The following is a 27847-nucleotide window of genomic DNA, read 5'->3' on the forward strand; positions in this document are numbered from 1 at the left end:
TTATTGGTATTTGTCATTTATGTACAATTCCACTTATCATATAATTATGGGTTTATTTTTACCAAACATGTAGATTGACAACAGAGACAATAAAATTGAGTGACAATTACTAAAAGAGTTATTTAAAATAGAGCTTGAAGGACATCAAGGAGGTGGGGCTTATGCACATGCTCTATATAAAATTCTCAGAAGTTTTCCTAAACTCAGCTAAAAGCCAAGTCATCTAGTAGGTGTTAAAATGGACATAAGTGGACTTTCTGCCTAGCCCTAGCAACCAATCACACGTAGATTAGTGTAACTGTAGCTATACCAACACCAAAAACCTTTGCTTCAAACAACTTATGTAAATCCCTTCTCTCCTCTTTAAAAACTCCAACCTCCTTTGTCTCCCCAGATCAAGCTTTCAATTCTAGCCGAATCTGTATTTCTCACATTGCAATCCCTGAGACCCCAAATAAACACATTTATTTTGCTGCTTGCAATTTTGTCTTTCATTGGTTAACAAGACTTTTTTGGAATGTCTGGGATCTATAGCAAACAGTACAGAGCTTTGTGAAATACCGTGCCTATGAGAAGTTTTCCGTGGTACACAGAAGCCACGGTGCTTCCCTGAAGCACAGAGCCATTATTGGCGTACTCGGTGCTTATCTTAGGCTTCTCAGACAAAACATCCTGGATGCGAAGTACCTGTTAAGAAAAGATCATTCATTAATATACTACATGAGCAAACAGCTGCCAGTGACATTTCCTCCTCAAATATTCCAAAATTAATATATTTCTCAGAAATCAGTACACTAACATTTGCATACAATTATTTTTTTTTTTATTCTGATGCAAGTAGCAATGTTCTATCTATACAGTCAAGTGGACTGGTTATCTGACATTAGCCAAATTCCCCAACAAGGTTGTTTACACAATTTTGATAGTTCAGGCATCTCCTATAGAAGGAGGAGGTGAAAAAAAAAAAAAAAGGAGGAGGTGAGAACCAGTGGGTGCTCTTATCTGATTCCTGAGTGAATAGTGTTACTCTGTGGGAAGGGTCTTGCTTTTGACTAGGCCTACTATGGGGACGGAAACACAGGACAGAAAGGATACAGGGACACTCAGCAAACAAGCCAACCTAACCTCATAACCAGTAGGATGGTAGTCATCACAGCTGGAGCCCCCCTCACATCTGCAAAAATGGCTCAGAAGCATAGAGAATGCATACTTTGGAATGCCATATGACATCCCTGCCTGTGACTGTTATTGATGCTCAAGATTAACACACTTTTGTTTGCTCATCAGCAAACATATAAGTGCTCAGTTTTCTAAATAGCCTGGATGAGGTTCACTCAAATAGGACATGACAGGACTTAAAGAAAACCAATTAGAAATTGATGAGTCATGAATATATATCAACACTTATTAGAGTTTAGTTTTGTTTTTTCATCTTAAGGAAGAGCCCATAAATTCATCTCAGGTTTGCTACATGAAAATACTCAAACTTGGAACTTGTGTAGAAAAGTTCAGCCTCAACCACAAGTGAGGGGTCTCACTGACCGTGAAGGAAGAAATCTTATCTAAAATAAACATATGATGAACATGAAAATAGATATATGAGAAAGATTTTCAAATCATGCTATGTATCACACTTTCATTCTCTCTCTCTTTTTAAAAGATTTTATTTATTTATTCATGAGACACACTGAGTGAGAGACACACAGAGAGAGGAAGAGATACAGGCAGAGAGAGAAGCAGGGTCCTCTCAGGGAGCCTGATGCAGGATTTGATCTCTGGACCTGGGATCATGACCTGAGCCAAAGGCAGGCCCTCAACCGCTGAGCCACCCAGGCATTCCCATATTTTCATTCTCTTATAGCAGATATTGTTGAATGTTTGTAAAAAATAATAGCATGTATCACTTTTCGAGACATGTATCTGAAGCAAAAGTACATTGCTAGCTTAGGGTAACAGTTCTTTAGGCTCTAGCTCAGACTGAACTTTTGTTTCTTTTTGTATTTTTTGGTGTTTTTGCTTGTTTGTTTGTTTTTTTATTACTTAAATTCAATCTGCCAACATATGTCATTAGTTTGTTTGTTTTTAAGAAGCTATGACTAATATGTTAATAAATTAGAGAAATACTCTTTTTAGCTGAAGAGGAGCTATATTGGAAGCAGAAAGAAGTATATGTTACCGGGGCCAGTTACCAGGCTAGGGTTTGAATTTTAATTCCCCAACTCCCCCAATCTAGATTCAAACATTATTTCTTTCTTCAAACCTTACCTTCTCAATGAGGCTTACCCTGATTTCTGTATTTAATAATAGGACTACCCATCCCCTTGTTCACAGCAATCCTGACTCCCTCTACCCTGTTATACTTTTTTTCCCATAGAACTTACCACCTTCAAACTTACTATACAATTTACTTCTTATCGTTTTTGTTCATTGTCTATCCCCCTCCAGAAGAGCAGAGATCTTTGTATGTTTTGTTTTCTGATATATTCCAGGCATTAGAACAAAGTCTGGCCCATTATAAGCACTCAACAAATTTTTGTCAATTAATCTCTCAGAGTATGTGTGCCAGAATTTGTATCTATATTGAATGTACTAGAGATCTGTTATTCATAAACTGAATGCTATAAGAAAATGCTGCTCTTGTTTTTAATACCACATACCATTCAATGGTGTATGCTATTGTTTTGAAGATATTTTTTCTTTTCTTTTTTTAAAGTAGGTTCCAGGCCTATCATGGAACCCAACATGGGGTTTGAACTCAAAACCCTGATATTGAGCTAAGATCAAGAATCAGATGTTCAACCCACTGAGCCACCCAGGCACACCTGTTTTAGAAGAATTTTTTTTCTTTAGAAATTTTGAATAACACAAACAGCATCTTTAAAATGAGACATTCTTCAACAGTATTGTATATATTAGCACCTGCTGGCAAAAATTAATTTGGTTTCTAGATTATGGTCATTTAAATCCTTTCTCTTGAGCTTCATAGTAGGTAGTGTGAAAGAAGATGGTCTCATATAGTACTCTCCCTTTGCCTAACTTTAGGTCTTTCCCAGAGTTTATATCTTGATTGGAAATGTGATATGGCAACCTAGGTCAATGTGAGTAATCAAGCTCCTACTTATCTATTCTTCCCAATAGCAAGTACAACCCTAGCAAGAGTGGGACATATTGTTTAGCACTGATGTTAAATTGGCACCAGGAGACCTGAAAAAGATTAATGGGCTCTCTCTCTCTATTCTGTGAAAATCTCTGCTTTTTCTGTATGCCGGACTTGTTCAGTTCCGGAGCATTGCATGTGACCCAAGTCACCTCAACAAAATTTTTCTTGCACCTTTGCCTATGAGCTCAGAGAAGTATAGGAACTTACTTCAGACCCTGGAGGATCCTCAGGGTTATAGATCAGCAGCTTCTTGCCGTCAGGATGGCATCCTGCCCAAATATCTCCAGTATCAGGATCCACAGTTAAGTTATCCACTAAGGTGCCCAAATGTATTACCTTCCAACAAAAAGGAAATATAAAGACATTGTTTCAACTTTCTTGTGTACCCCTCCTCTCCCCCAACAGCTCCTTCTGGCTCCCTAAATGGGTCTTTTTAAGGGCCCTTTCTACTGAATTTTAGAAGTGCAAGCATAATCTCACTGATATTCTTCTAAAATAGTCAAGTTTCCTCCATTCAAGGAGCACAGTCCTAGGTCAGGCATGGGAGCTGGTATAAGAGGCAATGTTGTGTGGGCAAGCCAGGGTGCTTTTACCTTCACTTGAGTTAAATCCCAGTTCTCATGTTTTTTCAGTACGTGAATGTTCTGAGCAGTTACATCAGCTATGTAGATATACCTTTGAAGCAAATAACATTTACATGTAAGTAATAATGAGAGATGACATAAGCTTTTACTTTGGAGGAGAGAATTTGTCTACAAATTCACAAGAGTTCCAAGTACCACTGCAAGGTCTTTCTAAACCACAGTACCAGAAGATAACAGTCTTATTTTTAAGATCTTTCAAGAGCTTTAAGTAAGCTTCAAATATGAGAGGTGGACTATAGAGTAATGAACTTGGTGTTTCTAGGTGACATATAAGCTCAGTCTCATTACTTAGGAGTCACAATTTATTCCTTCAATTAGGTGGAGGTAAGTAGACCTCCTTATTATAAGACCAAGAGAATCTGTACTTCCGCAAACTAGTGCTTGGAAAGACGTATCAGATGACCGTGAAGCTCAATCACAATCATTTTTAAAAAGAGGAAGAACAGGGATCCCTGGGTGGCGCAGCGGTTTGGCGCCTGCCTTTGGCCCAGGGCGCGATCCTGGAGACCCGGGATCGAATCCCACGTCGGGCTTCCGATGCATGGAGCCTGCTTCTCTCTCTGCCTGTGTCTCTGCCCCTCTCTCTCTCTGTGACTATCATGAATAAATAAATAAAATCTTTAAAAAAAAAAAAAAAAAAAAAAAAAAAAGAGGAAGAACACTTAGAGTTATTTTCTACAGGGATCATCTCTATTATCTCAAATTTACATATTAATATTCATGGGTACTTTTCTTCTAAAAAACACTTTCCATTTTAAAACACTTTAAAAGAGTTCATCATAAAATTTTATGCTGCATAAAATCGTACTTTCTTATAGAAAAATCTGCTGTAATATCTCAGTAAATCTGAAATTTACACAATCACAATGCCCAATCTAAGTCATGTTTCCTTCTCCAAAAAGAACTTTTGGGGGCACCTGGGTGGCTCAGTGGTTGAGCATCTGCTTTTGGCCTGGGTTGTGGTCCTGGGGTCCTGGGATCGAGTCCCACACTAGCTTCCCCGCAGGGAACCTGTTTCTCCCTCTGCCTGTGTCTCTGCCTCTCTCTGTGTATGTCTCTCATGAATAAAGAAATAAAATCTTAAATAAATAAATAAATAAATAAATAAATAAATAAATAAATAGAACTTTTGGGTAACTCAACTTGGTGTAAAGCTTAAATGCTTTTCAGACTCATAAAGGGCAGAGATATTGTGCATTTATTATCCTTTTCAGTGTGTTAGGTAACAGTGTTTCTAGAATCTAGAATAATAAATTAGAACAAGAACCTCACATCCTTGAGTCCACATCTTTCATTTCATTGGGGGAGCCTGACATGTAAGAGGGCAAATGGTGTGCATATGATCACACATAGAGTGTGAACCCTGGCCACACCTCACTACTTAAGCCTGAGGACGTAATCACCTCTTAAAAGAAGGAGTCCACCAAAATGTTAAGAGCAAAGTATTGGAAAATTATAAAAGCTTACTTTTTGTCTAGTGAGACTGTGATCCCATTGGCAGAGCTAAACCCTTTGGCTACGACTTTGACCTCTCTTGGACTGTAGAAAACAGCATAAGTCCAATGAAGATCCATGATCATCTCGAATAGTACCAAGAAGAAGTTGGTAAAGTAATGGTCTCTTGTGGCATAAAACTGTTCTGGTCCAAGAACCACAATGTCATTCACACTAAAGTGATAAAGAGAGAGAGAGAGCAAAACCCAAGGAGTGTATAAATACCCAGATTGTTGTCAAAATCACTACATCTCAAAGACCATTATGTTCATCAGCATGATAAAGTATACATGAAGCAGTTTGGATTAAGAAATTCATACATAAAGTATATGATTTTTCATCACACCTGATAGATTTTCTTTTAGCTGTTTATTATTTTCTCAATCTTCTCTTCCACAGAAGTCAGCAAAAAACACATGCAATGAAACCTCAACTCCAAAGTGTTGACTTGTAAATGTTAATAATGGCTATTCGTGGTGGTCACAGTGCAGTTCACCAATAGTTCTGGCTCTCTTTCTTCTGGAATTAGGCTTCTCCATGCCCTGGATGTTTGGCCCAGCCATGTGACTTGCTTTTCGCCAGTAAAATGAAGTGATGTGTGCACCTCCTAGCTGGAACATGAGCCAATATGTACCATGATTCCCTTACTCTTCAACAGTAACTGGCAACTTTTCTGCTGATTGAAAGTGTGGTCTCTTAGGGCCCTACACGAGGACAATATAACATTGAGTCCTTGAATCACTTGCATTGGACATGTAGCATGAGTAAGAAAACAAAACAAAATTTGTGGTTTTGAGCCACTAAGAGTGTTATAGTTCTTCTTTTCTGTTATTGTAACATAACCTAGTCCATCCTGATCTTTATATTGCAATTGTGACTGTCATTCTTTCTTGCTTTTGTTCTTCCATATTATTAAAATTTTTAAATGAAATAAGTTATACTCTTTAAGAGTAAACAGCAATAAGGTCATTTACATTTTGGAAAAGAAAAAAGAGATGGTGATGAAAAAAATGTTAAAAAAATTAAATACTTTTAGATTAAAAATTTAGAAAAATAATTTGGATGAATCAGGAAATCCTTTGAGGTTTTAATTTGCAAAGACTTTCCCAAGGTCACTAGGCTACTCACCTTTTGGGTCTTGGATTAAGCATTCCTTCCTCCCAAAAGTACTGGCAAATGCATTGGTTATTTTGGATTCCCTAATAATCAGTTCCCCATAGCACCTTGTTCTACACTGTGAGAGCTCAGGGGAGGTTGTGTATCAGGGCACCTCTCAAAAATTCTCCTTAGGTCATCAAAGCGTCCCCTGCCCTGGTCCAGCCGGCATGCCTTCAACCAGCCCTTCGTGGTTCTGACAGCCCTTCCACAGCACAGCCTTATTTCTGTAATGGACCTCAGGCTCCCATTTCCAGGTATGTGTGCTGACATCAAAGCACAGGATATCACCAGGCTTGACTTGCATACTCACACCCAGAAGTGTGCAGGAGTTAATACTCCTTTGAGGCAAACTTTTGACTCAGCAGAGATTGGACAGGGGGATAAACTCTTCCCCCTTTCTTACCTTGGCTAGATTGTCCTAAAATGAGGCTGATGTTGTGTACTGGAGGACAATCTCATGATTTCCAATAGTTAGATGCACCTAGCAATGGCTGGCTTGCTAACATACTCCCTACAGCTTCTCTCCTGTATGAGTTTCCTAGTGCTGCCATGACAGAGCACCACAAACTGGGTAGTCTATGATAAGAGAAATTTACTGTCTCTCAGGAGGCAAGAGGTCTGAAATCAAGGTGCTGACAGCCTCGTTCTTTCTGAGGGTTCTATGGGAGGATCTGTCCTTGCCTCTTCTAGCTGCTGGTAACTCTAGACATTCTTTGGCTTGGAGATGCTTCAGTCTCACTTTTCATCTCCACATGCATTCTCCCTGTCTGTCACAGTCTTCTTATTAGGACACAAGTCATATCAGATTAAGGACCCCCCTACTTCAATATAACTTCATCTTCACTGAGTCCATTTGCAGTAATCCTATTTCTAAATAAGGTTATGTTCTGAAGTGTCACTGGGAGAAGATTGGTTAAAATGTCAACATATCTTTTTGAGAGGACACAATTCAACACATTCAACACAATTCAACACCCACTCTCCCTCCTCAGGCTGATCCCTCACTTCTGTGCCCTCGGCTGGTAACTCTCCAGTAAAGTCCTGGCCTATTGAACTTTCCCTCAGGCTGTGCTTTCAATGAAAAGAACTTGTTCAGTGAGGTCATATGTTATGGCATTTGATCCTCACAATCACCAGTTAGGTAAGTCAGGTCAGTGAGAGAACCCCATTTCGCTGAGGAGACTGAAGCATAGGTTGAGAGATTTGTCCACAGTTTCTCAGTAACCCCATGGCGGTCCCGGTCCCCACTGTGCCTCAGAACCCAGTGCAGTGCATCACGAGAAGCATTCAGCATCCCCATCTTCTCTTCTTCTGCCCTCTGCTTATCACCCCCAAATTCTACAGGGAGAAATTCAAACATGATTTTGAGAGAGAGCAAAGGAGAGAAGGTGACCTTCCTTCCTTTTCTTTTCCTGTTCTATTTTAGAAAAAGATGAACTTCTACTAATGTTTCAGCCGTTGAGTCCATTTTACAAAAGACAAATTCTTCATTGTTTGTTACAGCCTTGGAACAGGGCAATTATACACTAAAAAACTTAACTATTTTTCTCAACAAAGTAAGAAGGATGTCTGTCACTGTGATTGAGAGTCCGGCTTTGAATGCAGACCGATCTAGGTTTACACCTTGGTTCTGCCACTTACAAATTATGTAATTTGGGCAAGTTACTTAACCTGAAACTTCTTAAGTCCCAGTTTTTTACTCCTGCCTATTACTAAAGGCTGTTGGGAGAATTAAATAAGTATTTTGGCACAGTGCCTGGCACAGAGTCAACGCTTAGTAAATGTGAATTTTTATATGTGCCTACAGCCTTTTTTTCAAATAGTGCTCTAAAGCTTTTATCAAACAAAGGAATGGCCCATCTGGAGGCTGCTTATAACAGCCAGTCGGTAATGCTCTCAGAACACAACCTACCGGGACAACTAGAAAAAGGTGTAGGTGTTTGAAGAGAGCCCAATAGTAGGTATTGCATTGTTGTGGTATAGAGGATGGAATTAGAGCTGGGAATCTAATTGAGCACCTTTATAGGATTAAAATGCTTTCAAAAAGTTGGAGAATATAAAGATATTCAATACTGAATACAGCAATTTCTAGTGAGGTGCTGGGCAGAGTCACCATGGGAACCTCTTGAAAGCTTTAGGAAAAAATGCCACAAAACAAAAGTTTAAGCCTGCTGAACCAAAGAAAATAAAGCACACAGCAGAGGCGCAAAATAAATAGAAGTACAAAGTGCTTTAATTCCATACCTTTTGAGAAGTTCATGTTTTATAGTTTTTAGGTGTACAAGAGAACGTTGTTGTTCCTCAAACTTAAATTTCTCCACGGTGGACTTCATGTGGGGATGATTCACAACGTAAAGATACACAGTATGGTCTAAGTTGGGAAAAAGGCATAATTTCCAAGAAGTTTACTTCTATTGCAACTATTATCAAACTTGGTGTAGAACTTCATAATGTTCAAGCACCCTTCTTATATACCTTGCATTTGATCCTTACAGTACACCTGCTAGGTATATTACCAGAATCTCCATTTTACTGAGAAAATTGAAGCTCAGAAGGTAAATAACTCATCAGAAATTGCACCACCACCAAGTGGCAGAGCCAAGCCCAAACATTTCTCAATAGTCTCCTCAGCCTCACCTATATACCCTCTCCAACAGGAGGATACAGAACTACAAAGGTGAATAAACTAAACAGATGTGGTTTCCCAAGGTGGCACTTCAACAGGAGAAGTGGATACAAGCGAGCAAAAGTTGTGCTGAGAGTTCTTTTCTGTGAGAAACGCCTACATTGCAACACACAATCAAGAAATGTCAGGGCTATGCCACCCAGGGATCCCCTATGCAAATTTCTTAAAATAAGTGACATGTCCCAGCTAGAGAATAAACTTCTGGCACAAGTCAACTACCTAAGGTTGCAACAACAATATTTGATGAGCCCAACAGTCACAGAAGTAACTATGAATGCAAAAGAAAGCAGACTAGTCAGTTCTAAGTATTGCCAACTTTGAGCATGTTCACCTATCTGTTTTCACATTGAAATGTGAACTGCTGCAGACAGGATTGAGGGTAGTAATCTGTTTCTCAAAATACTGTTTTCTGAATTGAAGTGCTAGGTCAGATGAGTTCTGGAGTTTGAAAAAGCCTGGCCCCATCTCCCACTGTAGGGTTTGATTTGCATTCCTGTCCCCTCTTCCCTTCTTGATGGGTTCTCAAACATGCAATAGAGCAAGTGCCAGCCCAGAGTTGCAGGAGTTATATTCAGGGCCACTGAAAAACACAGGTACCTTTACCCTAATTAAGGAAAGGCACTCCCTCACAGGTGAATCTTTCTTTTAGTCTGACCCAGTTCTGTTCCAGGGCGCAAGGCTTTGCAAGCAGAGCCAAGCTGGATTTCAGCTTCCACGTGGCTCTTCAGCCAGACTGTATTGCCAGACGCAACATGAACATCACATGCACTGCCTTGGTTTTATCCTTTCTTTAGACCTCTCCTGGACCTCTCCTCCCATATACGAGATGCTCGGGAAGCTTATTTTTGGTTTTTGTCTTCTCATTCCATTCCAATTTATGTGTAATGTTTTGCCCTTATTAAATACATAATTAAAGGAAGTAACTAATAAAATAAGATTGCAATCATAATATATTCAACTTCTGAAAGTCTAATTAAGTGCTTAAGGGTTAGTCTATAAACTGGTTCCATCTCAGAAAACAAAAACAAGATGAAACCAAAAAAACAACCCCTACTCTCCATGTCAAAAAAAAAAAAAAAATCCACCTCTAACACTATCCCATGCAATAAAATAGCTCTAGGTTAATGGGGTCACTCATTCTCCTTTCTCCAATGAAAGTGTCTAGATGAGGGTCAGGCAAAGAAATGGTGACTCAAATAATTTAAAAAGAGCTTGGAACCCTATATCACCCAAGTAAAGGGTATAGGATATAGGAAGACCACTTGGGTTCTACTTCTGGAACTGTCATTTATTAATGACAGATGTGAAGTCACAGGTCACTGCATTTCTTCAAATCCCATTTCTCCATCTACAAAACTGACTATTAATATCTGCCTTGTCTCATGGGGCTCATTCATTTATTCATTCAACACATGATCACAGAGTACCTACTATGCAATAGACATTGTTCTAGACTGTGGGAATCCAGCAATAAACAAGCCACACGTGATTTATGGTGATTATATTTTAGAGAAGAAAACAGGGAGGAGGGGCGCCTGGGTGGCTCAGTGTTTGAATGTCTGCCTTTGGCTCTGATCATGATCCCGGGGTCTTGGGATCAAGTCCCACATCGGGCTCCCTACAGGGAGCCTGCTTCTCCCTCTCTGCCTCTCTCTGTGTGTCTCTAATGAATAAATAAATAAAATCTTTTTAAAAATAAAGAAAAAAGAAAACAGGGAGGAAATAATTAGTAAATACAAGAATACAGGAGAGGGGAGATGTCTTCTTCATAGGGTGGCCCCCACTTAAAGGGTAACAAGCTTGGATCTAAGGATGCGAGGGAGCTCACTATAGAGCAATAGTGGGAGAGGGAAAAAGGTTGGTATCATTTAACATTAATAAAAAAACTTTCATTGCCATTTTGATGAGTGCTAAAGGAAGGAGTGCACTGAGAAGAAATATATAATAAGGTTCACAGTCAGAAGCAAGATGGTGGAAAGGCTTTCCTGAGAAGGTGATATCTAAACTGAGGCCTAAATGATTAGTGAGAATAAGTCAGAAGTGGTGGAAAGACATTCCATATAGAGGGAACTGCAAGTGCAAAGGCCCTGATGCATGGAGCATTTTATAGGTCTAAAGGAAATCCAGGGCGGCTGGTTGAGAGAGTCATGGGGGAAGGTGCTAATCTGATGAGACTGGAGAAGACACTCAGTTGCCAGAGTACACACATAGGGGTATTGCCTAGGAGCCCAGGCCATTCAGGAGAAGTGAGATTTTTCTTCAGAGTAATAGAAACAATATGGAGAATTTTGAGAAGGGAGGGACGTGATCAGATTTGCATAAAAAAATAACTCTTGCTTATGAAAATGGAAGGAGGTGGTATAAGAGAGACAGTAATAGTCAGGGGGCCATTATAGAGTCCAGGGAAGAAATGTTGGGGGCTTGGGCTGGGATGGTGGCAGGGAGGATGGGAAGAGGTGGACAGCTTAGATATCTGAAGGGTAAATTAGATGAAACATTGTAACTCCATATTTTAAAAAGTTGGGCCCAGTGTTTTAGTTTGAGGAATAAATAAATTATATGTGAAAGTTTTAAAAGGAACCCACTTATTTAAAAACGAACAAGTCAAAAAAATAAAAATAAAAAATAAAAAATAAATAAAAACGAACAAGTCTATTGTGCAGACCAAAGGAATTTAACAAAGATCTGTTGGGTAAGTGGATTAATAATTCTTAATGTTTATTTTTTTATCCAATAAAATCACTCCAACAAATGTATTCTTAACAATACATGTAACCCCAGTATGTATTTGAAAGAATTAACACATCATTTCTTTAAAAATTCTGAATTGCAACACTTCTATTTGGCCTTCTCTTCACTTAGTTACGATTAGTGAGATCTCACTTTTTATTTTCCACATGCCCTATGGATCCACACATATCTGAAAATTAAATTAATCTGGAATTATGAACTATGAACAAGTAAGAAATAACATCAGAAGCTGTTGTTTTAAAGTATATACAATGTATTAATAACTTAGTTTTTTGTAACAGCTGTGCCATATAATCCATTGTCATTAAACTCATGCTTTTGAAATGGTTTTTAGTATATTCACAGAGTTGTGCAACCATAACCACTCTCTAGCTCCAGATCGTTTTTATCACCCCCAAAAGAGAGCCCATACCCATTAACTGCATTTCCCATTTCCCCAGCCCCTGCCAACTGCTAAGCTACTCCTTGTTTCTATGAATTTGCCAATTCTGCACACTTGATATAAAGGCAATCATATACAGTATGTGGCCTGTAGTGATTGAATTCTTTTACTTACGATAATTTTCCCAAGGTTTATTCATGTTATAGCACACGTCAGAACTTTATTCCTTTTTATTGCCAAATAATATCCCACTGTATATGCATTCATCACGTGGTGAGAATTTGTTATTTTTACCTTTTGGATATTAGGAATAATGGTGGTATGAATGTTTGTGTATAAGTGTTTGTGTAGATCTAGGTTTTCAATTTTCTTGGGTATGTATCAAGGAGTGGAGTTTGGGGATCACATAGTAACTCTTTATTTTGAGGAACCAAACTGCCTTCAAAAATGGCCACACAAAGTGCGAGGGTTCCAATATCTCCACATCCTTGCCAACATTTGTCATTGTCTGCTTTTTTATTATTATTATAACCATCCTAGTGGGAATGGAGTGCCATCTCATTATGGTTTTGATTTGCATTTTCCTAATGACTAAGGATATTAAATATCTTTTCATGTGCTTATTGGCCATTTGCATATCTGTTTGGAGATGTTTACTAAGATCTTTCGTCCATTTTTAAATTGGGGTGTCTTTTTGTTGTTGAGTTGTAAGAGTGATTTATATATTCTGGATACAAGTCTCTTATCAGATGTATTATTTGCAAATTTTTTCTTTCATTCTTTGGGCTATTTCTTCACTTTCTTCGTGGTGTCTTTTGAAGCAGAAAGCTTTTAATTTTGATGAAGTCTAGTTTATCTCTTGTTTTCTTTCATGTTATGTTTTCTGATGTCACACAATTATTTTCAAAGGGCTTTCAGTTTATATGTTAGGTTTCTTTTTTTTTATTTCAGGATAATTTTTTTTATTCCTTTTATTACTCTTTTTAAACAAACAGCCCCAGGGATAGGGGCCCAGGGGAGGGGGGTGGAGGGGTAGCAAGGCCCCAGCCCCACAAATATGTTAGATTGCTGAGAACAATCTCCAAACTGGTTTTGAAGGTGAAATGGAAAAAGAAGGAGATAAGAGGAAGAAGGAATGGCCACCTTCTAGTCTCCCTTTTTGAATGTGGTGTTTACAAATGTTTAGTACACATTTATTATCTTACAAATATACATTTTTCTGGTAAAATAGACTTTTCCCTCCTTTCACATACACATTCAGTTGTTGAGGTTGAGTGGCTTGTATTTCCCTCATTTCCCCCTTATTTTTAAGCATTCAGGCTTTACCTTCATCGATGAAAGTACTGATTCCGTGTGGATTAAATGATGCTTTGTCAAAACCATCACTGATGTTTAATGCCTGGACCTTTGGGTTTTGCTCATTCATATCCATCAAGAAAATTTGTCCTGGCTCATCTGGTGCAAAACTTGGCAGGCCTGGATATTTTAATCCCTGTAAAAAATATAAAATAAGTAAGTGCATATATGACTTTCATTCCTTTTGATATGGAAGCTAAAATCTCAAAACCTAACAAAAATATTCAAAGTTCTGAATTTCTTTTGGATTTCTGGGATTTTTCACTCTGTCATCTTGTGCCATTATCTGATCTGAGGGATTACCAATGTCACCTAAGCCATTGGGAATGGGAATGTGGGAAGAACTCATATTCAATTATTAACATAGAAGGGGTTAAGCTAAAATGTATAATGCAAGACACTAGGTTGGGTTACTTTGTGTGAGCTCCTCGGCCTGCCTACACCTCTGGTTCCTCTTTTATAAAATAAGAGAGTTAAAGTGTATGATTGGTAAGTCCTGCCTGATAATCTGTCCTTTCCAGCCCTGATAGTTGGCAACTAACCTTCCTTGAGGCAGAGAGAAGGGGTATATAGTCTCATTATATTGCTCCCATCCCTACATCCATTGTATTATGTAGTGACAAATAGCAGAAGTAGCCAAGAATTCACATAGGGGAACCGGTCACATAAAGTTGACTATTTCTGACCTATTTTGTTCCTATAGCTATATCTGAAAATTTGGACATGAATCCTTTTCTTCAAATATTGCAAAAAATGTATTTCAGTAACTTGGATTGTGGATCTCTCTACTGGAAGGACCAATTACATGTGTCTATCAACCAATAATAGGCAATGGGCCTTAGCTGCATCCCAGGTCATTGTGCCAAAACTTGGAGTTGGTTTGTGCTACACCAGTTACAAAACTCAGCTCACTTCCTCCCTGGTCCCCTCCCCCATCATTCTGATATATATTAATATCAACAACATTGTATCTTTTCTTGTAGCCTCATTTCCAGTTATAGTTGATTTAAATTATCTCCTTCTTACTCTATCTTCTGTCTCCTTGTCCCCTCCCTTGCTTAGAAATATGCATACACACTTTCACACTTATTTATAATAATACTATTCTTGGCCCTTCCACTGTCCTTCACTCTACCCCTATGGGAGTCAATCTTCAGTTGCAAACAACTCCACATACATCTTCGAGGGTTTTTTTTTTTTTTTTTTTTTTTTTAGAATAGTTCATCTATGCCTAAATCTTACCAGAAACCTGGCTTTTCCCCAGATAGCAATGGCACTGCTGAAATCCATTCGAAAAGGTACTATTCCAGCTTTCATTTTTCTCAGGTCACCTGACCTGGAGGAAGAGAGATCTGTGTGCCCCTAGCCACAAACTTCTCCTTTCAGACCTTGAACCTGTCGTCATCAACCAACAGTCTTCTTAGGAAGCCACACTCTTTACTTACTGCTTCCTTATCAAATTCCTACCAACTCCCCTTGCCCTGGTCTAACTTTTTTTTTTTTTTTCTGGTCTAGCTTTTATATAAAACTTCTACTATAAAGTTATCATTCTAGCTTCAGACATTCAATACTGTTTATCAATCTTTTTGTTCATTCTACCAAGCAATCTATTGCATTTCCCCAAGTATCTGTTCTAAATTCATCTTATTATCTTCCAAAGCACCTACCTTCTTCCTCTTTATTCTCAGTGGATGACTTTACCTCCTAGCTCTCTGTAAACAAACAAACAAAACAAAACCCCTTGCCACTCAACATGAATTTCCTTTGATTCCCTCCTTTCTGTCTCAGTAATTCTTCAGTTTTATCAATCTCTTCTTTTTTCCCTCTTTTTTTTAAGGAAAGAGTATCCCTCTTCTGTTCTTAAGTTAAATACTTCTGTTGTCTATTTATTTAGTTGCTTGTTCTCTGGGACACGTCTTCAGAAATGACAGTCTCTCTCTTGCTTTCCTACTCATTTCTCACCAGTGCCCCCTTCATTTGCCTGAAAGATTGCTCATTTCTCCTTCCTTGAAACAAATCTTCTCCTAATTTTACTACTCCTTCAAACACACAGTTATCTTGCTTTCCCCACACTGTAGGCTTAGAAACATCATTTGGTCTTGTCACCTGTCTTGAATGGCTCCAAATATCATGAATTTGTAGAAGTGCCTCCACTCAAGGTAGTATCAGTGCCCTCCAAAATATCTTATTTGATAACCCCTCCACCTTTTTTTATCTGTAGCTCTATGGCATTTGACACTATGATGTACCCCTTTATTCCTTCTCAAAAAGTCAAAAGTAGAATTTCCAGATAGAAGTCCTACATCTCTTTCCGCCCCTTCCTCCTTCTATCCTCATCCACCTCTCTTTCCTTCTTGTTCTATACTTTTTCCTTGCAGATCTTATTCACAAGGCTTCAGATATTTCTTCTATACCAATTATTCTCAGATCTACACATTTACCTGGAACCTATCTCTGGAGGTCTAGCTCACATTCCCAACTTCTTCCTAGGAGCAGTTCAGAATCAAATTGTTAGAACCAGAATCAACATTCTCTCCCCAAATCCTTCCTCTCATTTGTATTTATTACTCTCAGTTAAGAGCATCACTGTTCTTCCCAGTATCAGGTCATTAAATTCAGTCTTCAGGTCTAACCTTTCGACATAGTCAGACTGTTACCAAGCCCAGTGGCTTAGGTAATGGTAATAAAGGACAAAAAAAAAAAAAAAAAAATGTCAGAGACATCTAGATTTTCCCTTTCGCCAAGTAAAACTAAGCCCAGAGAAGTGAACTGACTAAGTGACTCATATCATTAATTTTCCACACTATTTCTTGCCACACCAAAAAAGAAAGGTTTGACAGTGGGGAACACTGCTCAGTATATCTTGAACACAGCAAGTATCTTGGTAGGTTGGGGGCACTGCCAGCTAGTTTAAAGACTGGATGTTCTAGGACTGGAAATAATTTGATAAGTAAATAAGCATAGGGTATTGCAAACAAACTTGACCTAGATTAAGTGTCATGATGAATGAAACAAGTCCAGGAAGTAGCTTCATTTGCACCTAGTTTTCTGTTTAAGGCAATAGGGTAAGAATTTGTAGAAAGTGAATGCAAGCCATCCTTTGGATAACTTTCACCACCAAAAATGGTGAAAATCCCCTGGAGGGGCAGATGTCTTATTTTCCTCAATAGGCTACATGGAGGTGTGCACCAGCATTGAAATTCTCAACTGCCCTCATTCACCAGCACATGCATTAAGTAAATAGCCAAGTACCCCACTCATGTCAGGTAGCGTGTTAGGTGTTGAGCATGGCAATAGACACTCCACAAAGTTCTGGCCACAAGGAGCTTGAACTCTGGGGAGGCAACACCAGGAGAGCACATCAGACAAGGTGTAGTATATAAGCACCTAGGCACAAACAATGTTAGAGGCCATCGAAGAGGCATGTCACCCAGAAAGAGAGTCAGGGAAGACTTTCCTGTAGAATTAAAGTGCCACCACAGTAAGGCCTGACAGAGAACTAGGAGTTGGCTCCGTCTCATGTGAAGAAGGCAGGCGAAGAGAAGCATGCCAAGTCCCAAGGTAAGGAAGCAAATAGCCTGCCTGGCACTTCTCTATAGGCTGACTACAAATGTGGTGAAGAGTTTCTCTCTAAACCAGCAGCTTCCAAACATGCTCTGGGAAGGCCAGAAAGGGAGATAGGAAAAACCAAAAACAAGGACTTGAGTTCATTTCAGTGCAAAGAAATTGAAAATAAGCCAAAAACACCATCCTTAGCCCTATGAGTTGTTTATAAAAAAGAGCTCCATTACTTAAAGCTCCACATTAACATTTCTCCACTGAAAATCTCTAGTTTCTATACAGCAATAGTTCAGTACTTTTAGTTCCAATGAAAATAGAAAAGCAGCACACAGCTGTAACTACAAATATTATCTCCTCAAAGCAAAGAAATCTCCCAGTTATAGAATAATCATTTTGAAAAGTCTATTTGGCATAACACTGAACATCTAATTGACATTAGAAAATTTAAGACAACAAAGGAAAAACTCCTCTAGACAGCTTTGTTTTACTTTTGGTTTTAGAGGAAAACTAAAGAAATAAAACCTCTCCCACTCATGCATCCCAACACTTATTGCCACCAACAATAATTTAAAATCCAAGTGAACCCCTGACTCTACCTTGCATTCTTAAGGATTTAGGATTTCAGGCTTTTAAGTGTGATTATATGTGTCCCTTTTTAGCCAAAAAGATAGATCTAAAAATTCATGTTATTTGGTAGTATTCTACTAGTATTTAGGACACGCAATTCCGCAATCAGAATTCACATTGAAAATGGAGTCTATTTGCTTTTTTAGAATCTTAGATCTCATTTTAAATTGCAAGTGTTCAATAAATACATGGTAATTTTAAACATCTTCACAACATGTGCATTTCAATTTATTGTGTTTAATTTATTTACATTTATTTGTCAGTCTTTCATATAGCTTCCTGATCACTCCAAATCTGTGAAGATGGTATTGGAAATAAAATGTAGGCTCTTCTCTACTTGCCTTTGAAAGAGTTGGAAGGGATGGCATGGAATCTAAGATGTAAAATACTCCGGCTTTTGAATCAAGTAACACAGTCAACATATGATTCACAAACATTTGCCGAGCTCCAAACACAAACAGGCATAGAGAAAAGACTACCAGCTAGTGAGGAGATGACTACCAAAAGCTGAGATCCAGTACCACAGGGCAATGATGAAGATGGACACCAACAGGACAAAACTAGAGACTAGTCTAGGAATCAAATGGAAATCAATATACACTTATTGAGACTATCCTGAATTTGTAACTGCCCACAGGGAGCTGGCCACATGGGGCAAGCAACCTGGGCATTCCTGTGGTATCCTAACACTCTGGAATTTTGTTTTGGCTTTTTTTGTTGACTGATTTGACCACAGTTAGGATGAGCATGTAGGGATCCATCTGGCAGCTCTAGTCGGCAACATTAATGTACTATCTATCCAACTATTGACATGAGGGCCATGGAAAATACTCACACTGGAGATAAAAGCCAGCCCACTAGGAAGTATATCAATATCTTCAGAGCCATTTTCTGCAAAAGAAGTGGAGGATCAGGAAGATGCATGAATGAAGGCTTAAAAAGTAAATCTCACAGACAAACTTTAGATTTCTTTTGGAAACTACATTAACTTTTTCAACTATTTACTTGGGAAATTACATTAACTTCCAGGAATCCCAGAGGCATGGTACTCTACAGTAAAACCTGAATCAGATTCCCTAAATACTAAATTATTTGTTTTAGAACTCAATTTTCAGGAGAAAAAAAAGCAAATAACTATAAAATAAATTCATAGCTGAGATTTATTCTTTTATGTAACAACTTCGAGGCTATGCCCTGAGAGATTCACCTTCATTCCCCATAAAAGACTGATGTACAGATGGAGTGGTCACATTTGGAAAGTCATCATTGTGAGGGTGCTTTAAAGGCCTCTCAGCCAAACAGTTCTCTTTTCTAACTTGTTGAGGCCTAAAAATATATCTTTATTCAATCATATTGGGAAATTATTGGGTACTTGTTATCCGTTATAAAAGCAATAAGTCTTAGGAAAGACTACTGAATATAGATAAATTTGAACAATTTAGTCAGCTCTCTTTCTCATTAAGGGCTGGTCCTGAGCATTTTTCTATGGAAAGAAGCATAAAAGAAGTAAGTTATGACCATGAACCAGATGAAAATGGGGCTTATATGTCTCCTAACAGAGAGAGAGAGACCCACATAGGTTGTGGTCCCAAGCAGGCAGGACTGAGGATAAAGGCAATGGTTATCTACTGTGGCAAACTATATTTTACAAATATGGTAGAACCAATATATATCATACCCCTATGCCCTTCTTAAAATGTGATGTTCATATTCCTTCATAAGGAGGTAAGCTCTGTATTCTCTCCCCTTGAATCTGGGTGGATTTTGGTAACTACTTTAACAAATAAAATGAGGTGGAATTGATGCCACATGGCATAAAAGGTAAAATCATAACGATAGTTGCTGCTGGTTCTCTGTCAATCTCTTCTCTCTCTTTCTCTTTCTCTCCTCTCTCCCCCCCCCACTTCCCTTCCCTTCCCTCCCCCCACTTCCCTTTCCTTTCCTTCCCCTTCCTCTTCTGTCTCTGTCCCTCTCTGTCAGTATGGTCCTTAGGAACCCTCAGCTGAAATGTAGGAAGGCTGAGTACTTTGAAGCTACAGAGGAGAGACTATACAGAGACTACAGAAGGTAGAGAAGACACTGGAAGAGTCTCAGATCACTTCACTTCTCAACCTGAGTCACCCTAGCTGATGCAAATGGAACAGCAATGAGCTGTGTCCACTGAACCCTGTTAAAATCGCAAATTCATGAGCAAAGTAATTGTCACTTAAGTCAGCCACTCAGTTTTAAGGTGATTTGTTACATAGCTATAGTAACTGGCACACATGGGGAAGTGGTTGTGTGGGATAACGTGTTGCTAGTGTGTCAAAAGAAAATTGAGCAAAGAGGGAGGGGGGATAAAGGGGAACAAAGCCAATAAAATGCAAATTTGAATCAACAGAGTAATGAGCAATGGGCACTGAAAATTAGAGAACAGAAGAAGATTTAATTGTATACTCACTTACTGAAACTAATCCCCAACTGGTAACCTGAAAATTAAATTCATCAGAGTGTTCCATTTTCTAAACATCCCAGTTAATCAAGATTTATCTATCTATAGTATCATAATGGCTTGAAAGATTTAGTGCAGTTTCCACATGGAGTAAAACAGACATGGGGAGAACCAGCTAATTGAATAAAGCAGTTTAATAAAATCACATTGAATACAGGTTGGTTAATTTTTGAACCAACTTTTTTTTTCTCTTACTTTTTTTTCTCTTGAACACCCCTTTTCAGTTTCCTTTTGCCCTATTTTCCTGCCTAAGTCTGTTCTGGACATAGATAAATATATTCTCCAGACCCAGCCTGCCTTTGGCTGTTTCTCATGGCAGAGAATCCATTTTACCTGTGCAATTTCCACCAGTCCTGTGGCTTTAGCTTCTACCCATGTGCCATTGACTCTCAAATCTCTAAATCAAGCCCAAATCGCTCTGCCAATTTCCAGACCTTTGTATTCCCCTGTACATTGGACATTCCTTCCTGGCTTTTTCATCTCTCACTTTTATCATGTCCCAAACTGATCTGGACATTTCCCCCTCGAATTGGCTCCATTTCTTATACTTTTATTTTGGTGGATGGCACTTCCATACCCCCAAGTACCTGAAGTTATCTTTGATGCTTTCTTTTTCCTTACTCCCCAAATCCAACTGATCACCATCATTCGAGCTCTGGAACTGCCCCCTGGATTTGCACAATAGCTTCCTAACTGGTCAGTTTTGCTCCCCTACTAGCATTGTTTGCACTGCTGACAGTCATCACGGTAATTGCAAAGTCAATCTTATCACTGCCCTGCTTAAAATCCTGCGGGTGTCTCCCAGAGTTGGCAATAGCAATCTTAAACTTCTTGGTCTGGATCCCAAATTCTCCACATGTCGGCTCCAGGCCCACTCAGCTTTTTGGCCCCCACTCCCCACTCTCTATGCCAGCTGCGCTGCAGTTCTTCCATTGGTAGTTGCTGAAATGTATCAGCCTTGTTCACCTGCATGCCTGAGCACAGGCTGCTCCCTCTTCTTGGCAACCCACATCTTCCCCCCACCCCCTGCCTGGGTGTCACAGGCTCTAGAGAGGAGTTTGGGAGCCACCTCCCCAGCCCTTGCAACCTCTCCCAGTTCCTCTTAGTTCTAGCACCCTTTTTATGTGGTCACCTGTGACTATCTCCACCCTGATATTTTGTTCACACCTGGGCTGCAGCCTTCGGTTGGCTTGTTGATTTTCCTACCAGACAGTAAGCTTCCTGGCAACAAGGACCAGTTTTCACTCAGTACTCCAGCTTTGCACCCAACATAATATATCTGCCTCTTCACTATAAAAACTCCCAATAAAAGCTGGTTGAGGGCAGCCCCGGTGGCACAGCGGTTTAGCGCTGCCTGCAGCCCAGGGCGTGATCCTGGAGACCCTGGATCGAGTCCCACGTCAGGCTCTCTGCATGGAGCCTGCTTCTCCCTCTGCCTGTGTCTCTGCCAGTCTCTCTCTCTCTCTTTGATCTCTATGAATAAATAAATAATATCTTTTAAAAAAATAAATAACAGCTGGTTGACTGACTCAGGAAGACAAACCATATTAGTTTCTTGAACTTTGTCTTGTCTTTGGGTTAAACTATTGACAAGTGAGTGTTAATTTCTTAGTATAAGGTGTCCCACAAGTTGTGTGCTCTTTTATCTTTTATCCAAATACCATTTCACATACCCTCTCTGACAGCATTAACTTACCTCAGTAATTCAGCTACAAAAGAAGTGGGTGGGTGTTTTCTGGAGGTGCTGAATTTGTCTTTATTTACTTACTTAATCCAGGGCCCAGGGTTGCTGGCGCTTTCCACTTAGATGTGAAAAAGAACCACCAACTGAAAGCACAGCATTCCCGCCCCTCCTTCCCCACCTCCCCCACCTACACTGCACCTGCATGACAACACAGTGCTTCGTGGCAACAGTGGCACCTGTGGGAGTAAGAGCCCCCAGGACACCCTCCCCTGAGTTCTCCCTACATACTCGTTAGCCTGTGCACGACTATTATTAAAATCCCACTGATAAGTAAAAAATCAGTCTTATGAATAGATATCTACTGCTTTTTAATCTGTCAACCCTCTACATGGCATAACTTTGTCTCCTTGGCTTTTGATCATTTTCTACAGGCACCCTGAGAGAGTGTCACACTGCAACATTATAATCAATAGTATCACTACTGCACATCTCGAAAAGAAGAATCTGACACCCAATTAAGAAAACAAATGGAACCTACAATGGAGTTGAAATATATTTTGGAGATAGGGGAAGCATATCTGGAGAGGAAAAGGGATGGAGGGAAAGATTGGGAGATGCCAAAGACAATGGCTGTCTACTTGATAATCCTGCGGAGGGTGGAGCCCCAGTAATTTCAAGTGCAGCTTTGATTACATGCCAAAGGCAGCCAACTAACTTCCTGGTTAAAACAATCCTTGACTCTCAAAGCCCTGGAAGAAGATAAACTCACTACAAAAAGATCTATGAGATATGATTTCTGGAGGTTAGAATTATTTTGCTTTTCAACTTTGCTTTCCAGAAAGAATATCGGGAAGGAAAATAAAAAGAGGAACGTTTCTTTCATCAATAAAATTAACCACAAAAACCTAGACCGGAAGAGAACACAAATCAGAATTCTTCTCCAGCTCCGTGACTGCCTACCAAGCCCTGCCTAAAATCCTTATTGGTTTTTCATCCCTTCAGAAAGCTTTTCACTCATTAAATAGTTGGGTCTCCTGAAGGTGGTCCCACTAGTGATTTTATTCAGGCTGCCTTGTCTTGGTCTGCTCTATTTATTAATATTTCGACTTTTTGCATCTCAGATTTTCTGTTTCCTGCTGCCATCATACTTTTCCAACACTTCCATAACAAAATGTGTTGTCAGTAGATAAGAGAGGCAGTGTCATACGGCAAAGAGGACAAGACTTAGAAGAAAAACCACCCTGACTCATAAGGTAGGCCTGTCACTCTCTGGTTCTGGACCACTAGGCAAGTCACCTCATTCTTCTGTGCATCAGTTTCCTAACCTGCAGGGATAGAATGCAAGCAGCACCCACCTTACAGGTCAGTTGTGGGGATGATACAAATGTTTGTAAGGAAGTCGGCAGAATGTTTATAGACACTAGGCCTATCGTAAGGCAGTGGCATTATTTGTAGATGTCTATCAATATTGCCCTATTGACAAACTTGTTTAATTCTCCAAATATAAAATGGAGATATGCCAATTTCTCCAGGAAGTAGCATTGTTTTCTTTTGCTCTCAGCCAGTTCCAACCATTTTAGCTATTCTTTTCAAAATATTTGGATAATCAGAACATTGGTCTATATATGTCTTACAATATTAGCCCCAGTTTTAGCTTCTCAAATCAATTTGAATTACATGATCTGAGAGCCAGACTAGGCTTTAGCAATCATCTAGTCTAATTATCCCACTACATTATTTGGTAGGCTCATATCTTTTGCAAGATAGATGTGTAGTAAATATGACTATCATTCCACAAAATAGTAAACAAATGAGCAAATGTTACATTTCTTTTTTTTTAATCAATTAAATTTGACCCTGCACCCACATTCCACTAAGCCAAAGGGAAATCCAATCTCAGTCATTACCGGGTCTTCTGCTAGGATCAGGCAAATATCGTAGATGGCAAGTTTTTACAAAGTAGAACATCTGAGGAAGACCATCTGGACTTTATTCTATACTAGTCACTACCGAATTACTCACTGCCAAGCCTGTGTGTTCCCTTTAATTTATATAGTTCTGGCACTTCCAGGTCCTGGATGGGCACATGATCTTTGCACAGGCTAGGACACGTAGTACCAAGGATCCACCCTCCCTAAAGACACTTTGCAGCCATTCTTTCAGGGATCCTGCTCTACCTCCCAGAGATAGGCAATGGGGGAAAGGATCCCTGTTATTAAAAAAATCCACATATTCCTATCCTTTGCCCATCAGAACCTTCTGGAGGAGCTTGGGTTTTTGAGAACAAAAGTCAGGAAGAGGCTTGTCTTCAGTTCCTTCCATTTCTAGCCAGCAGCACAAACCTCGGGGTTCTAGGAAGCACACTGGCCAGGGCTACTTTTTCTTTTCTTTTTTTTAAAGAAATTGAGAGAGAAAAATGAAGATAGAAAAATGAACCAGAAAGACTCTTAACTCTGTCTCTCTTTTTCTCCATATATATGTGTGTGTGTGTATATATATATACATATATAGAGAGAGAATATATATATAGTCTAAATATATCGTATATAAAGAAACATATGTATCTGGAAAAAGAAAATACAAACTCCTATCACAATAAACTATGTTGTCATCCTGCCACATACTGATAAACAAGTCACAGTCCTTGACTCTAGGAAGTTTCCAATCTGCTACTGAGAGAGAGAACACTCGTAGCCATAAAACAAAGTGGTGGTAGGTGTCATAAGTGAATCAGAGTTTGGGAATTCAGAGGCAGGAGAGGGAGCTGGTGTCTACAAGCAAAGAGGAAGAATCCTGGAGGAGATTTTCATGAGCAACCATAAGAAAGTGAAAAAGCTCATTCTCCAACAGTGAACAGAATCGACCTGGAACTGTTTTTCTAGTAGCAGTGTCGGGGAGAATAGGAGGCTGGGAGCCCAGATAAGCCGATGCAGCAGTAACAGTAATGAGGAGGCAAGATCAGCCCCACGTGAGGCCACAGAAGAAGCTGATACTGAGAAGTCTCATAACGAACAATGAGGGACAAAGGGAAAGCATATGGCTCCTAAATATGGAGCTGAGTCCCTTTGAGAATGGGCTTAGCATATGTGGGAGAAGTCTAGAAGAAGAGCTAGTTGTGGGTGAGAGTATGAGGGAGGAAAGGACAGAAATGGCAAGGAGTTTCAGACTGGAAAAAAAGGCCTGGTGTTTGAGAGGTTAGGGAAGCAGCTATGGAGTTTTGATTAATTTTTTGAAAGACATCTGAGTAGGCTATCAGGTTCATGAGGGTAAAGGCCAGGGCTTATTTCTTTTGGCACCTGCAGATAAATTTAGAAGGAAGTGATACTTGAAGCCATAGATACCATGAAGGAGAGGGAAGAAGCAAGAAAAGACAGAGAGGAGACAGAGAGGAGAGCCGAGTATCACAGAAGAGACAGGAGGGATGTTTAGTAAGGGACATGATATCCTTCAAATGACTGGAGAGACATCAGTAAGGAAAAAGGACTGGGGCAAAAGCCATGGATTTGGACATTCAGGAGGGCCCCCGGAGGACCCCCCCCCCCACTGTAGCTTCAGTCGATGGGGTGGAGGCCCCTGGGAGAAGGCTCTAAGGAGTAGCTGGGAATTAAGTTAGTTTGCAGCCTCAGTCAGGTGGATGGTGACTAAGAAATGGCACTGTCACATACATACCGAGTCCCTCAATAAGGCGGCAGTTCTGCGGTTCTACTGGCTCCACTTTTCGAAATGCATTAGTTCTTTGTCTATAGAAGATAAAAACACCGGAGGTCGATGCACAACAGCCAAATCAATGTCTAAACACTATCTTTTTTTTTTTTTCCTAAACACTATCTTTAATCACCTTCTTATTCATTAACTTTGCTTCTCATCATTTATGTATGATATAACAAGTAAGTAGGTACTTCCTTTTATATACTTTTATTTACACAATGTGGACATTTTATGAGTAATGTGCCTATATCACCTCATTTCATCCACTTATAGCTTAAAGACTAAAATGCCATTATACATGGACAACCCTTTGCTGCCCGATAAATGATATTATATAATAAGTAACTTAACAGTATTATTACCTTAAATGTACAGAGTAGTAGTATTTAATTTGCTAAAGTATTATCTATTATAAATCTTCACCTTGGCTCCCCTTAGCCCCCTATAGTCCTATCTTTTGACCCTCCACCAGAATGCTTTCAGCAAATTCAAGTGTTTCCTAATAGCTAAGCCCTGGAACTCTTGCTCTAACTTCATTATTTAAAAAATTTTACGCTGACTTGTTTGTAGAAAGTCGTCAAACTGACCACAATGTAAACAATTGGCCAAATTATTTTTCAATATAGTGTTCCTGTTTTCACAGTGAATCGTTCTTCTAAATACCAGGGATAATTTAAAATTTATATTGGATGGTATTCAGGAAGATTACACTTATCTTACACTTATCTTACTGCCACTCTTGTAAAAATACACCTTAGATCTGCCTTATAATTATTATTTTTTATGATTCTCTCACTTGGGTGCACTGGGAATCAATGTAACAATAAACACTCTCAAGCTGAGCTAGAAGGTATTAACAAAAGGCATCAGGATTCTCAATAGATTCTAACGCGAACTTCTGAGATCAGCTTCTGCTTGGAGAAATAAATAAAAGCAACTTTAAGACAAGTGAAGACAAACAGAGGCGTTAGAGCCCCTCAGAAATGCATATCCTACTTAACGTTTCTTTCTAGCCCAGTATATTGACTTTTCTTGAGATCCTTCTGCCTATCACCACTAGATCTTCCACTTCAAAAGGGCCTAATGCTTGCAGTACTGGCCGGTCACCATCTGCACGGTTCAGCTCATTTCCCTGCTGCCTGGCTATAGCTCCTCTAATCTAGGACGAGCTCTGTACCCCAGTACTCATCAGTGTTTCCCTGGCCTTGGGCAATGTCCGAGCGGGCCGTAAACCTCAGCGGGCAGCCCGTCCCTTCCAGGTCCAGCCCTTCCAACGGAGCTCTTTTTTTTTTTTTCCCAGGAGCAGAATGCCAAGGGTCACCTGGACAAGGGGGAAAGGGGGCGGGCCCGACTTTCAGAAAACACACGGGGGCATCTCTGCTCTAGCATCTTAGGAAAGGCAAACAGCTCACTTTCCACATCAGGGCTTCTCGAGGGACAGTCCGCTGGGTGGAACTGAGGAGCGAGGTGCCAAAAACGCTCTTTCCTACCTGCGAGGAAGGCGGCGCGGGCAGCCCTTGACACTTGGAAGAGGAGAGAAAGGCCCGGGGCGCCCCCACCACGCTGCCACTCACCTAAAGGCCACCAGCCTCTCCCCGACTAAGGCCAGGCCGGCCCCCAGCAGGGTCAGCACCATCAGCTTCCCCATGGTCTCCGACGCCCGGGGTGCCCGGTGGCGACGAGCGGGCGCCCAGCGCTGCCAAGGGTGCGGCGGGCAGGCTCCCGCCCCCGCCCCCGGGTCGTGCCCGCCCCGCCCCGCCCCGCCCGCCCGCCGGCAGGGGAGAGGCCGGGGCCGAGGCTGAGGTCCCCGCGCCCCCGCGGCCCCGCGCCCCGCCGCCCGCGCTCCAGTCCGTCCGCGCGCGGCAGGTCCGAGGAAGCCTTTCCCCGGGGCACTGCTCCCGGCGTTCAAGGCTCCGCGTACGGGGAGAGCGAGCGCCCGGGGCGCGCACCGTGGCCAGGAACACAGCCGTCCGTCGGTGGGACACAGAGGAAGTTCGGGGCTCAGAGCTGCGAGACTCTCCCCCAAGGGACAGACCGGGGAGCTGAAGAGTCGGGGGACCTCGGGGAGCTGAGTTCGGAGCCCAAAACTTGCTGTTTCTGGAAGGCAAGACGGAAGATGAGACGGAGCATTGATCCCGAGACACT

The 27847-nt window shown here is 40.4% G+C and overlaps 1 protein-coding gene across 2 annotated transcripts; it reads right to left on the reverse strand.

The window, feature by feature from the left end:
• On the reverse strand, positions 1-27847 carry PON3 (paraoxonase 3). 2 transcript variants are annotated; one of them, XM_025471306.2, is made up of 9 exons: positions 27738-27847; positions 25664-25734; positions 18655-18710; positions 13602-13767; positions 8701-8827; positions 5272-5472; positions 3754-3835; positions 3368-3496; positions 1-687 (listed from the first exon to the last, which is right to left on the reverse strand). In XM_025471306.2, exons 1-9 carry the CDS (start codon positions 27830-27832, stop codon positions 529-531), a joined length of 1086 nt encoding a protein of 361 aa, XP_025327091.1. In that variant the 5' UTR covers positions 27833-27847; the 3' UTR covers positions 1-528. The 2 variants fall into 2 exon arrangements, with proteins under 2 accessions (XP_025327091.1, XP_025327092.1); XM_025471307.3 differs by lacking the exon at positions 27738-27847 and adding an exon at positions 27277-27435.

The sequence above is a fragment of the Canis lupus genome, chromosome 14 (genome assembly GCF_003254725.2).
Source record: "Canis lupus dingo isolate Sandy chromosome 14, ASM325472v2, whole genome shotgun sequence".
Taxonomy (NCBI): domain Eukaryota; kingdom Metazoa; phylum Chordata; class Mammalia; order Carnivora; family Canidae; genus Canis; species Canis lupus.